At 41.1% G+C, this 14659-nt stretch overlaps 1 protein-coding gene across 2 annotated transcripts in view; it reads left to right on the top strand.

Annotated features, from left to right (window-relative positions):
• The window catches only part of cntn3b (contactin 3b), an 82896-nt gene that overhangs the window by 25685 nt on the left and 42552 nt on the right, over positions 1-14659 (top strand). For both annotated transcript variants that reach the window (XM_080424394.1, XM_080424393.1), the window contains exon 3: positions 2604-2739. In XM_080424394.1, the coding sequence (XP_080280520.1) occupies positions 2604-2739 (136 nt within the window). The remainder of the gene's footprint in view (positions 1-2603; positions 2740-14659) is intronic.

The following is a 14659-nucleotide window of genomic DNA, read 5'->3' as shown; positions in this document are numbered from 1 at the left end:
AATTCACCTGTTAGGTCTAATTTTGTGGAATTAATATCCCCACAATCTGGCAGGAGTCTGCTATTGACAAAGGATGAGGCCGCACAGCTCTTAGCCACGATGCAAAAGTTTATTTAAAAATAAACCAACGTTTCGACAATGAAGTCTTCCTCAGGGTTTTCAAAGGAGTCTGGTATTAACATGCCTTCTGTTGATTTTTGCTTCATGTTGTCTGTTTTTTTACATCCTTTTATCCTCAGCAGCTTGCGTGTATTAGTGCAAGTGTATGAATAAGGTTTTTGAAAATGGACTACATCATAGTAATTAAGTCAATTATTCAGGAAATCTTGTTATAATCTTGAATAAATTAAGAAATTATTTTTAAAATGCTGATCCCTGATGTGGAGATTTCCCAGTTGAGTCATGAACTATTTGGAATTGCTGGGCAACTGATGTTGACTGTCCCAGTTTAATCATAGCATTAATAAGCACACCAAAATGCAGGCAAAATTACTTATCTTGCAAAATATTCGATCATATAATAATGTGGAGCAACCGTGAAGTTGCATACAAACTATTCAAAGATGGTGCTAAATTGGCAATTGCACAAAAAGTGGTTCTTTGGCGTATAATCACAGGGGAACTTCTTCCTGATATACAACGCCTTTAGAAGTTTGTAGTGTGTACATAATGACTCTTTTCTCCTTTGGTGACCCTGGAATAGTTCCTTAAAGATTGTTGCAAAAAGATTGAGAACCATTGCTTTAATGTGTTATTCCCAGGACATACTCTGCATTTTAATGTCGTTTTTAATCTTTACCCAACAAAACGAAACCAAGCTGAAGAACCAGTAGAGAACCTCTAAAGAACCATATAAAGGCTTAACAGGTTCTTTGTAAGCCAGTGGTGCTATAGCACCTCAACCACCCCAAAGAACCACTGAAGATCCATATCTTTTACCATATCTTCTTTTGTTTGTACCGTCCCGACCTCTTAGCTACACTGTAATATTATAATCAGATAAAAACAGTACTTTATTTATATGCAGTTACCAGAGGGTTTGGTGGATGCAGTATATGCATATCTTATCACAATGTGTGTCAACAAGATTTTAGATTATTCCTTTCATTATGGACTCACAAGTCTCTAAACGCTTTGCTCAATAGAGAATGTCCCAGCTTTTTGTTGCTAAAACTGGGTGGAAACAATTAGAGAGTAACAAAAAAAAAACTCTATTACAAAACCAAGTCTGTAGGGAAGACCAGTTTAATGGGGTGGCGATATGATTACTTTACAAAGAAGTAAGGGTAGGTTTGTTAGCGGCTGTTCTCACGATTTTTCCAAAATAGCAGATCTACAAGCTCATAGCGCGGCACAAAGTGGTGCGCTATGAGCTTGTAGATCTGCTATTTTTGAATAGCCAAAGTATAAAATATGGTTAAAGTGGTTAAAATGTAAAATGACACAGATGCTTTCCCGGTTTTAATGGGTTAAGATGTATCGGTGAGTGGAGATCTCTGATCATATGGGACTAATCTCATAATGACGATATTTGTTATTTTGCTTGACAGTAGGCGCCTACACTATATTTTGAAATATAATGTAAGCTTGTTGCAGCATTAAAGGAGCATAAAATAATACACAAAGTCACATCCTACATTTAAGTTTTTCTTGCATTTTTACAGATATAGTAAAATTGTTTGGAAAAATGTGAAGTGCTCACATATAATCATAAACATAGCCTGGTAAAGCATCCCCAGCGCTTGGGGCCAGACCGGTCTGCAAAAGACACATGATAGTGTGAATTCACGCGACCGGGAGGGTTTGCCTGGCTATCATAAACTTAAAACTTAAAAACTTAATCAGAGTCTTAACCCATTAAGACCTGAGGCTTAAAAAAAAAATCTAAATCCTAACAGTTTTTGAAAAAGAATCAAAAAAATATTTTTTCAAGATTTTTCAAAAATAGCAGATCTACGAGCTCATAGCGCGGCACTCGGTGCCGCGCTATGAGCTTGTATATCTGCTATTTTTGAATAGCCAAAGAAATGTAAAGTGACACAGATGCGTTCCAGGTCTTACTTAAAGGGTTAATCTTTCTTTCATCTTTTTCCTTTATTTATTCAGGGAAGCCCATTGAGAGCAAGCTCTCTTTTTCAAGGACGCCCTGATAACAACATATGAAATACATACGTAATGAGAAACAATAACAAACATTTGAATCACATTACAATGTCACAGATGCAAATAAACATAGTGTTACATGAAACACAGGTGCAGTCACTATTGAGACCAATCGCACTAGTTTTTTCAGAGAGTCCTGAAGTTTGTTCCATTTGTGTGGAGCATAATACATGAAAGCAGTTTTTGACTGGTTGATGATGTTTTTGCTCAGTACCTCAGTCAGTTCTTTGAATGGCTAACAAATAACCTTCAAAGAAGAAAGAAAACCGATCACAGTGTGTTTATCAACGTCCGCCATCCCACAACTTGTTTGTTCAGATACTCTGTACTGTAAATCCTTTATTGAGTTCGATCTTTGTACTATTTTCTCTGGAGGTTAAAGGGACTTTTTTTTCCTGTCTGAACTAAGTATCATGACCTTTCTCTCTCCCTTTCTCTAGCCTGTGCAGAGGATGTAATATTTCAAGGGCCAAGATGGAGGACAGAGCCCAGTGACCTTATTTTACCTATCAATTCTCCAGACCAGCAAGCTACCATTAGATGTGAGGCAGAAGGGAGCCCTTCTCCACAGTACAGGTAAAGTGCAGTGTCTAACTTACATTACTGCCATGTCATGGAAAATCTCCATCTGCCCGCTGTTTACTCTGCATTACCATCACATCATAGAAAACCTCCATTCGATGCTGCCTAATTGGTTGATGCTTGCAGATCTTCACTGCTGCATTAAGCAGGACACCGATAGCATAGATTGTTATTGATTTGGTGAGGAACAACATTTTCTGGACATAATTGCTCGGGGAGATACTGTACCGTCCAACAAATAAGTTAAGCTTGAAACTCCTTAATTGAGTGTCTGTTCCTAAGGGCCCCTACACACTGCCCGATATTTGAAATGGTCGGCGAGTGAACAGATCGTTAAGCATTTCACATTGCACGAGTTTCTCTCTTGAATTCGGGCTAAATATATCGTTGTGATTCTCGCACGATTGATTGGTCGGCGACAGGGGTTCACTGATTGCAAGATATTTAGACCCTCCAGAAAAACGCGGGCAAAAATCCTGGATATTTCACCACGATGTGATCCCGACCCAATACATACATTTGTTTTTATTCCAAACGTCTCACGAAAACGTGAAAGGCTCCCGTGATATATGCGCGAGACCGAGACAGGACGCTAATGATTGACATTAAATAATTCTCAATTTGTCTGTATTTATCTCTCTCTCTCCCTCTCTGAAACAAACGTTTGAAAAGTCAACCAGGGTGCAATTCAGATCAGAAGCAGTGTTGCTGTGTCCGCTTATTATAAGCGAGTTGCTTGTAAAAAATATTGGTGGTCGTTTCGTTGTTTTTTTTCTTTGAAAATAGCTGCGACGCGTTGTGAGCTTGTCGATCGGCTGTTTTATTTGTATATAGGTTTAAAGGTTTCATGACATTCAGTTTTACCACACATTAAAAGTCTTTGTCATGGTCCTTCAAACGTGTATAAAAAGTTTTAACAAAACATTCCACTCCAGTGATCCATGGCAGGTGTTTTTCTCTCACATTTCTAAAGCTTTTTCAACTGCAATGAAAAAAGAAATCTTTGCCTGCGGGTGTCGCTGTTGAGGGATTTTGCCTGTCAATCATCGCCTCTGCTCCGCCCCCCCCCCAAAGGAAAGGATAGGGGAGGGGAGGGGCGAGGAGGAGAGTGGGCGGGATTAATGGCCTGTGACTTCACTGCCGAAGGGCCAAGCTCAGATTACTTTTCAGCGTAATTATTCAGAAAACCCCAGACCACAGAAAATCCACTGAATGTTCAAAGTTCAGATTTTCTGGGTGTAATTGAGGTCATAAAACCCCCCAAAAAACATTAAAAAAAAAAAAAAGTGAAAATGAATGTCATAGAACCTTCAAGTGCTCATGCAGCCTATAGTCGCTTTTGTTGGGCGTTTTCATAGACCTGGCTGCTTATTTCTCGCGCAAAACCTGGCAATAATGTTCAGAGATACATACGTGCGTCACACACACACACACACACACACACACACACACACACACACACACACACACACACACACACACACACACACACACACACACACACACACACACACACACAGCTCTCTCTCTCTGTCTGCAAGCCCTATTCCTCTCTAATAATAAACAGCCCCATCGTCGAGCAGGCTCGCTCACTCTATCAATCTGTTTTATCATGTTTAACTAATACAGGACTGGACTGTCTGGACGGTAAACCCCTTGTCTGGTCGGAAACCCCTTGCCGACCGTACTTTTTCGGGGTGTTAATTTAGTTTGATATAGGATTTTGAGCTAGAGTCAGAAAGCCAACGCATTAGGTAATGAATATGCCGACACCATAGATGTGAACAAGGTTAACTTAATTAGTCATAAGATTTACGCTGCTCTATGATTGAAGCTGATATGTTATAATATAATATAAGGATTAAGAAATCATTAGACGAGTAAAAAAGGATTTAAAATGACTAATTTGCACCACAGATCCTTCGATATTCCCGTTGCTGCGGAGTATGCCTGAATACAGCAGATACAGTAGTACTGCTTTTGTGGTAGATTGTGTTTCGCAGCTTGGTCAGCATCATGTAAATGCACAGCAAGCAGTGGAGAGATGCAATAACCTTGTGAGTGACATTCGGTTAAATGCTTACATTTCCTCTAATGCGTCTGTGCTGGAAACACGGTTTAAGCGCAGCGGCAGGGGGTATCGTTATACTTGTTGTGCCAGCTGAGCTATCCTGGATGAAGTCTCGGCTGTAGCTTGCATATTACAGAAACAAATGGAGTGGAAGGGTTCCCGCCAGTAAGTTAAACCATTTTGACACCCACTTTTTGTTGTTCAAAAGCACATTTGGATTGCTTTTGGGCCTAATAGCATGGCAGGGAAATGTGTTGCTGTCAGTATAATGTCTTTTTTTTTCCTAGCTAGGAACAATCATAGGATACATGTAGAATGGATTTTAAGAACATTTCCAGCTGATCCCTGCTGTGAGAGCGTAATGTCTGTACATTTTACCGTGTTTCAGTACTGAAAGATACTGCTTCGTTCAGCTTAGCTTACGAATGTGTGTTTTGACAAAAACAGTGAAAAACTAGAAAAAGTGCTCCTCGGAGCACAGGTCTCCGCCAGGTCAGGTACGTTATTGTGGCCTCCTGGTGGCGCTATAATAAGCCAATGTGAAAAGGGTGCCATTTCTTCTTAGGCCTTTCACGGCAATCGGACACTGCATTCATGATTTGAGGCATTTTGTTCCAAAAATGTGTTTTGCTAAATAAGACCTGCTGGTGGCGCTATGACAGGCCAATGTGAAATGGGTGGCATTTCTTCCTCGGCCTAATGGGAATGTGCGTGTGAAATTTCACGGAAATTGCAAGCTGCATTCATGATTTGAGGCATTTTGTTCAAAACAGACCAATCCTGCAAACTTTGGAAGCCAACCTTAGCCGATCAGGATGGAATATGGGAAATCGGACAGATCCGTGTTGATCACATGACTAGATACTGTGTACCGATTTGCATGACGTTTGGATTAAATCTGTAGGAGTAATGTCAAAAAATGGGTTTTGCCCTCCTGGTGGCGCTATAACAGGCCCATGTGAAAAAGGTTCTGAATTGGCATCCAGGGAGTGTGTGTGCACAGTTTCGCAGCGAGCGGACCAACGGTGCCGGAGATTAGCTAGTAACACACGGACAGGACACAAGGACACACACGGACAGACGGACGGACGGACAGACAGGGGGTAAAACATACTCTCTCGCCATGCCTTTCGGACTGGAGGAGACAATTACATAATACCATTTGGCTATTGGCCCATGTCAATAGGTGCTCTCATTGTAATGTAAGCAGCAGATGACCTAATACTTTAAACTCAGGATTAGCGTAACCACTTAAACCCTATATGGTTGACCGGAGTCCCTCAGCGCTCTAGAAAATACAATTTTCTGTTTTCTGTTATTATGGGGAAAGCTTTAGCTGAAAATAGCCGATGTTGTCGATCTTTCCAGCGAAAGCTTTCCCCATAATACGGATGCCGGGGTTTAAGTGGTTAATAAATGTAGATCATTTAATTTAAACCATCTGTAAAAAGAAGAATTGCTACTTTTGCAAGCAACCTCTCTGAACATGAGATTGAAATGTGTTGTCATTCTTTTAAAGGCACTAGTTTTTGTCCAGGGTTGTGCAAGGGATCACTTTGTGGCTTTAGTTGGTTATGTCAGAGGTTGTTTTCCTTTACAATGATTGTACTTGGCTTGTTTCCCTTCCGGCAAGGAGAGGACTTTTTTTTTCATTCCGTATGATTAAATGGAAGACATAAATGCTGGGCAATTTATTTTGCTAACACTGAAATTAGGACCTCAAATGTCCTGAAACATTGCCCTGAATGTCCTATGGAAATATCCTTTGGAGTTGTTATTTCCATGGCACCAGCATCTGTAAACTATATCCATACTGCTGAATGACACCACGTAAATAAATGTGAGTTTTATAGTTAGTTTTATAATTAGCCTTTTTAATTTTGCCTTTGAAAAGTGTAAAACATTTCAAGCTTCCAACGTGTAATAATTTCCAATTTAACAGTAGCCTAGTATTTGACCATACCAAAATGATTTGACATTTTGTTATGCACCAGAAACATCCTGTTAAATTATACTGCCTGGTCAGTGTTTATCTTTAATATTAGGCCTACTCCCGGCTAGGAAGCCAAACCTTTTCAGCTTGACACCCAAAAGAAACATTTGTTGTCTTCCCGGGACCACAATTATGAATTAAAGAACTACATTGTAGATCTTTAAGTGTAGCAATGGGACACGCTGTGACCTTGTAGATCTGCTATTTTGGTAATTTTTGAAAAATGCATGCTATGCATTCCATGTCTATAATGCATTATAAACATACCTGTACTTATAATGTATTTTAATCTGCTTATAGTGTTTGCACCGTGTTAAGTATTCAGAAGATGGGTGGGCCGCGTGCATTTTTAGAGCATGTTTATTTTAATGATATCCTCACGGCCAACCTGTGGGCCCCGGCCTACAGGTTGAGAACCACTGTTACATTGAAGCATGTCAGACCTAAGAATGGCCTGATTCATGATTCATAACTGATGATTCAGGGTCCTCTTGACCCCTCCCACATCTTAACCCATTAAGCCCGGGAACGCATCTGTGTCATTTTAGTCATTTCTTTGGCCATTCAAAAATAGCAGATATACAAGCTCATACTGTATGAGATGTAGATCTGCAATTTGGGGGGGGGGGGGGGGGAATCATGAAAATGTGTGCAAATCTTTGAATATACATACATTTTAAACTAAAATCTTTGCTTCTGGGGGTCCCTGGAACAAAATGTATCTTGAGATGGGGGGTCCGTAGACAAATACATATCATTTTGGGTGGTCCTTGACGTGAAAAAGTTTGAGAACCACTGATACATAGCAACATACATAACTATTAGGATTTTGAAGACATTTGTTGAATCCCCAGAGGCAAAGATTTGAGTTAAAAATGTTGTTAAATATATATATTTAAAAAATCACGATAAAAAAAAAAAATGCAGAGTGCCGCGCTACGAGCTTGTATATCGGCTATTTTTGAATAGCCAAAGAAATCTTAAAATGACACCGATGCGTTTCCGGATTGAATGGGTTAATGTAACCCCCCGCAGCATTGTGAACGGCAGTTGGCAGAGAAGACCAAATTGAATTAACTATGGATAGAAGCACAAGGAGTTTGAGAAGCTCTGAATTGGTAAAAAATGATGTTGAACCTTGTAGCATACCTGGGCATGACATAAGTCAAAATATTGTCCATCATCCGTTGCTCCTGTGCTCATAGATCGAGGAAGTAACAGTTTCACTCTCATTGTTATGTATGACAAAAACGTTCTCACACTTGTGTAGCACATAAAATGCTGAAGACTGAAGACTGTAGATCAGCTTGCCTCATCGTCAGTCCCCGTTGTCAGAGTACTTGGAGGCTGTCTATGATGATGATGTCAGCGCTATGACATCAGCACTGTGTGTGTCTTGGTAGTGGTACCCATTGCCCATGGGTGAATTATGCACAAAAAGTACATGGAGGCCAGTCGATGATGACATCAATATTGTGTGAGAAGCTGTCTATAATCTCTACCCAGCGGTGCCTAGGTTTTTGCGTTGTAGTTGTGTGTGTCTGTCTATAATCAGTACCTAGCATTGCCCAGGTTATTGCGCTGTAGTTTGAGGCCAGTCTATGATGGCAGGAATCTATGATGTCAGTACTGTGATGTCAGGCATGTCCATTATGGGCATAATACGTAATGTCAGCTTTATATTATAGCAAATATATATATATATATATAAAATGTGGTGCGAAACTTGCCCCAGTATTGCTGGTGTTACTTAGCTGACAATGTGCCGCTTCACGACGTGCCAATCAGCGTGTTCAGGTTTCAGTACTCGGTGGGTGTAATACGCCCTCCCTCTCCTTACCTCTCCCCATTTCCCTCCCGAGATAGAGTCTGCACACTGGTGAAGTTTGCAAAAAGCTCCGCTTGGTATTTTATTGCTCGTCAACGTTTCGGCCTGTACAGACCTTCATCAGGACATGTATGATATATGTCCTGATGAAGGTCTGAACAGGTCTGATGAGCAATAAAATACCAAGCAGAGCTTTTTGCAAACTTCCCCACTGTGTAGACTCTATTCTCTTTTTTTATGATACTTTGTTTGTCTTGCACCTGGGCCACGGATGTGCGTGCACTACCTATTGCATACGTGTCTATATTGTTACCCTGCGTAATTTGCCGCCGTCACTCGTCTATCTGTACATATTAATATTCATATCGCAATATGTGTAACCAATGATACACTTTTAAGGATAATGACCTGTGCATTCGTAAACTACCTTAGCAGGCACCAGATTGTATTCTGGCACCACACTGTCAGTTTAAAGTGCAGCATATGGTCAGTTGCCTAATCACATATTCACCCTCTCAGCACTCTCAAATTGTACACAGCCATTGCTCGCTTTACACCAATATTGGTGTACAATAATGTATAATGTATACTATAGAGCATACATTATACATTTTTGTTGTGCTAACTTCCCTCAAGGGTAATAACATGGATACAGCCGTTTCACTTAATAGAAATTACAGCTGCAGTGACTGCGGCTAGTATGCCACTCTTGATTGGTCAGTTGGTTGGCTGGTCCGTTTCCAAGATTGTCAAACGTGCTGGTTGCTGCTTGTCATGGATTACGTGCTTGTTTTATGCATTGGCAGAATCCTTTGTTTTAATTAATATGCTAAATGTGTGATTTTGAGGGTTTTTTTCTCCATAAAAGTGAATAAAATCAATATTAAGGTCCTTGCACACTGGTGCGTTTTTTCGGCTGAATAACGGGGCAAATTTCGGAGCACGTATAAAAAACAATCGACCTCACGTTATGTCAATCACGTTTGCAAACTGCCGCCGAATATTTCGCCCGTATTTATTTTTTTCGGACCAGGGTCAATTATGTGCGTTTTCCGCAGCTGTCTTTTGCCTTTTGAGCAGTGTTGTGTGCTTCCTGAGCCACCATACTTGTTTTGATTCCACCATGTCGGCTGAGAAGTTGATTCATCTCGTCAAACCGCACAAAGTACGTTCAGATTATAAAGACACAGAGTATAAAGACAGATTGTGGCAGAAGCCCTAACGCGCACTTTACCCTGTGTGTGTGTGTGTGCGTGTGCGTGTGCGTGTGCGTGTGCGTGTGCGTGTGCGTGTGCGCGCGCGCGTGCGTGTCTACCATACTGCCAGCCGCTCTTCAGCATCAATTGGCTCGCGGAAGTTTGTGGTGGTCTTTTTAATATGTGGCTCCAGTGTTGCTAGCAAAGCATCAAATCGGGCCACTGACATCCTAAAAGCAACTCTCAAACGGTCGGGATAATGCCGCAGCTTCTTGTACAACATGTGAAACTCCTTCCTGTTTACGAAATGTCAGGATAGGATGAACCCAATTTTCCTTTTTCTTTTTTTCAATTGACAGGACCACAAAATCATCTTCACTGCTTGATGACTGATATTGCAACGAATATAAATAAAACCCATCGGACTCAGTGTGCAAGGATGTTGTGCGTGACGTTTTTTTTTGCGGATTCCGGATTAATAAAACGCACCGAAAAAACGCACCAGTGTGCAAGGACCTACACCGTATGTTTATATTGCATATGCTAATAATGATAATTTAGAATCACGATTTATGAAATGTGCAGAAGCCATACATCATGTAGGTGTAAGTAACATTGTGCAACTACAAGTTGCATATATTTTTTAGCTTTAGTGTTCTTTTGTGAGTGTTTTGTTATTCAGGATTCTGACAGCTACAAGGAAACAACTTTCTGAGCCTTGAGCCCCGGGCTTTGAGACACCTCAAGCACTTACCAGTCTTAACAGTCCATTACAATCTTTGTGTGTGTGTGTGTGTGTGTGTGTGTGTGTGTGTGTGTGTGTGTGTGTGTGTGTGTGTGTGTGTGTGTGTGTGTGTGTGGGGCACGCGCATGCATGCATGCATGCGCGCATGCGCGTTAGAGATGTGCGGATGGGGTTTTTTGTCACCCGAATCCGCGTTGACAAGTTCATTATCCATCCGCCATCCACCCGCGGTAATTATATCATCCTATTTATAGATCCGCACCAAATAATTGTTATTTTCCTGACGTTAGTTCTCTTATAAACAATGTTACTCACCACTGTCGTGATGCAGTGACTGCATACAATCCACAACCATGGTAACAACAAGCGCACGTCTATATTCAGTTGCTTCCGCTTTCAACCACTTTGTTGCCATGTCGGCTTTTTATAAGCGAGTTTTGGGCTTGTTTGGCACTTGTTGTGGGCTTGTTTTCATAGACCTGGCTGCTTATTTCTCTCGCAACCTGGCAACACTGGCTGCCTGCAAAGCACCGTGTAGTGAGCGGCTAATTTGTAGCCTGGGATCCAGCCTGCTTCGCTACGTTCGGCGGACTTTATTTTCTCTCTTCGCTTCTCAGTCTGGAAAGCCTCCTATCTCCAAGGGAGGCGGGACATGCCAAAAGCTTCGAACCTGGGGCTTCTGATTGGTCTGTGGTGCGGGGCGGGACCAAAAAAACAGTGTGATCGTTGTGATTCGTCATTCGTTTGAACAACATCCAATCAGCAACGACGTTGCCCAACGTAACATATGTAGTTCCAGTGTAGTTCTGCAACACCTCCCAATGGGAGGCTTTCCAAACTGAGAAGCGAAGAGAGAAAAAAAAGTCCGCCGAACGTAGCGAAGCAGGCTGGATACCAGGCTAGCTAATTTGTGCCTGGTGTAAAATGATATTAAAATACTACACACGCACACACAGTGAAATGTTGTGCTTTTTAAAAGCTATAATAGGCCTAGAGATAGATATCATTAATTTAATTCCCGCATTTCACCCGCGGTTTATCCAATATTAATTAATAATTATATTTGATTGACCCAAATCCACCCAAACTGCGGTTACTCTAATGCGCGTGGGTGCGTGTGTTTGTGTGTGTATTTGATGGAAAGGCTTCATGCAAAATGTATGTGAACCTCAATGTCAGTCAGAGTTCATTCAGACCATCACAATAGAAGTGATCAGCAGGAGTCTTAGTTGGACTCTGTGTACTAAAACCTGGTTTTATACTTTAAGACTGTCTGGTCTGGTGCCGAAAATAGCCAATCTACAAGCTCACAAAGCATCAAGTCGCATATTGAGCTTGAGATTGCACATCTGCTACGGTCATAATTAAAATAAATATAGAAAATAAGATGACCATGATGGAGTTAGGGTTTATTTATAATAAACTGCACCTTTATTAACACATGGGTTGTCTTATTGTATATGGTAGGAAAAAAAGATCCAGATATCAAGTCATTGAAAATGTAGCCCCTTAGGGTGTCCATTATACAGTTGTTGGAAAAGGCAGGCTGATAACATTTTGACTTCTAAAAAGTAACTTGACATAATAAAATGATCTAAAGGAAGGTTCCACGTGGTCATGATTCCTCCACAAAATCTATTAGATTAAAGTGTTCTTATAAAAATCCCACAGCGAGGTGGGAGTATAGTATGTATCCAGTGCCTGTTTGGCCACTCTAAGGGCTGAGTGGTCCTAGCTTGGCATGGCCAGACTAATATCACTGTGTAGATATTAGTCTGGAATCTCTGTGTGGAACCTGCATTTCCGAGGGGCAAATAAAAAAATATGCCTCTGGTGATAAACCCGCCCCACATTTGCATACTGGGCCCTGATTGGTCCCTCACAACTTCGGAGGGAGAGAAATCCAATCTCTATTGAGGGGGGCCAGACCTAATCTGCCAAGGGCAATTTTTTTTTTTGCAATGGCAGATTTGTCTGGAACCAGGCTAGAGTGGTCCCTTTGTCTGTATCCAAATGTCTTCAATTAGTTCTTGGATGGAGGTATTCTACATTATGTAGAATACTTCCATGCAAGTAAAAATAGTACCTCTCCTCCTTTTTGTCCTTTGCAAGTTCAAGTTAGTTGGGTTTCATATTATTTTGTTAAAGGTGACCTGTTCTCATTTCCAGCTGTTGTATTCTTTTCTGGGACTCCACTAGGATAGCGTTGTGTGATTCACAGTTCTTATATTATGCTGACTCTTAAAGACCCTCATTTCAGCCTCTGTCTGAAACAAGCTGTGTTAGCTTCTCTGTCTTTTTAAGGGCAAGCCCCGTCCCTAACAGGCCATTACCTTCTGATTTTCAATAGTTCAGATTGCACAGATTCAAAATAGCTGAGAAAGTCGACACAGTATTATTATTATTATTATTATCATACCATCTAATGATTGTAAAAAGATCCTGATGATGGTCTGAGAATCGAAACGCCCACTCTTTTTGTCTCCGTCAGACCGAGAGAGTATGTTTTGAACCCTGTCCGTCCGTCCGCGTGTCCGTGTGTCCGTCCGTCTGTGAACAGCTAATCTCCGGCACTGTTGGCTTGATCGCAGCGAAACTATGCACATGGGCCTGTTATAGCGCCACCAGGAGGCTGCTTTTTGCAAAACATTTTTTTAAAAGTACTCCTACAGATTTTGTCCAAACATCACGCAAATTGGTACACAGTATCTCTTTAGTCATAAAACGAAACTGGTCTTTCAGATTTTTCATATTCCATCCTGATTGGCTAAGAATGGCTTCCAAAGTTTGCAGGAGTGCTTAGTTCTGAACAAAATTCCTCCAATCATGAACACATTTTGCACACACATTCTCACTAGGCCGAGGAAGATGGCGCCTCATGGTTGCGCTATAACATGCCGATTTGTGTTTTTACCCATAACTGTGTATCTGTGTAAAACTTTGTATGCGCAGTCCCTAGAGGCCAAGGAAAAGCCTTTGCCCTGCATTTTTCACATCTGCCTTTTATAGCGTCACCAGGATGTAAAACACATTTTTGGATATTACTCCTTCAGATTTTATCACAATTTCACACAAATCGGTACACATGATCTCTATAGTCATGTGATCAAGACGGGTTTAATTTTTCATATTCCATCCTGATTGGCTAAGATTGACATCTAAAGTTTGCAGGAGTGGCTCGTTTTGAACAAAATGCCGCAAATCATGAACGCAGTGTTCGATTGTGGTGAAACTGTACAAGCACATTCACACTACGTTTAGGAACAATTGCCACCCTTTTAACATTGCCCTATCATAGCGCCACCAGGAGGACGATTTTTGCAACATATTTTTTTTTATATTACTCCTGCAAATTTTGTCCAAACATCACGCAAATCGGTACATATTATCTGTATAGTCAAGTGATCAAGACGGCCCAGTCCGATTTTTCATATTCCGTCCTGATTGGAACATTCCCAACATTGCTGGCCCACAATAATATGACCTGGCCGAGACCTGTGCTCCGAGGAGCACTTTTCTAGTTTTCACTGTTACTTTTTTCCAGTTGGTAAATAAATCAATTTTTTTATCCAAAGAGACTCAATTTCTTTTTTTTTGGCCAGCGTGCAGGCTTTTTATGTTTACACTCGACTATTATGCTGGCCTCTCGCACCTCGCTCAATTTTTGATAAGGCTTGAGTCAAGAGCGAAAACCTTTCCACATTATTATATACAGTATAGTGATACCCATGCAGCATTTGCCCAGGTGTAGTGGATGAAATAGCCCCCCCCCCCTCTCTCCATCTCTTTGTCTATCTTTCTGTCATCTATGACGTCAGTTCTATGATGTCAGTTATATCCATATTTGGGCATAATCCGGACATTCACACCCACACCCAACTTTAACGTTATATGTGGAGATTGCTTGGATAGACAGGATAGAAACAGGAATGGAAAGAGATAAGGGGTGGGGGAGGGCAAAAATCAATCAGGCGGTGTCCTTTCACTACAGCTAATGGCAGACATTTTCTTGCTTAGCTTTGTTGTGTCCGCCAGGCCGAAGGCGTGGCCGAGACTATGTTTTGCACCCTGTCTGTCAGTC

Source organism: Gymnoscopelus braueri, assembly GCF_963280865.1.
Source record: "Gymnoscopelus braueri genome assembly, chromosome: 3".
NCBI classification, from domain to species: Eukaryota; Metazoa; Chordata; class Actinopteri; order Myctophiformes; family Myctophidae; genus Gymnoscopelus; species Gymnoscopelus braueri.
The sequence above is the reverse complement of the archived record's forward strand: the minus strand, read 5'-3'. Positions and strand labels throughout refer to the sequence as shown.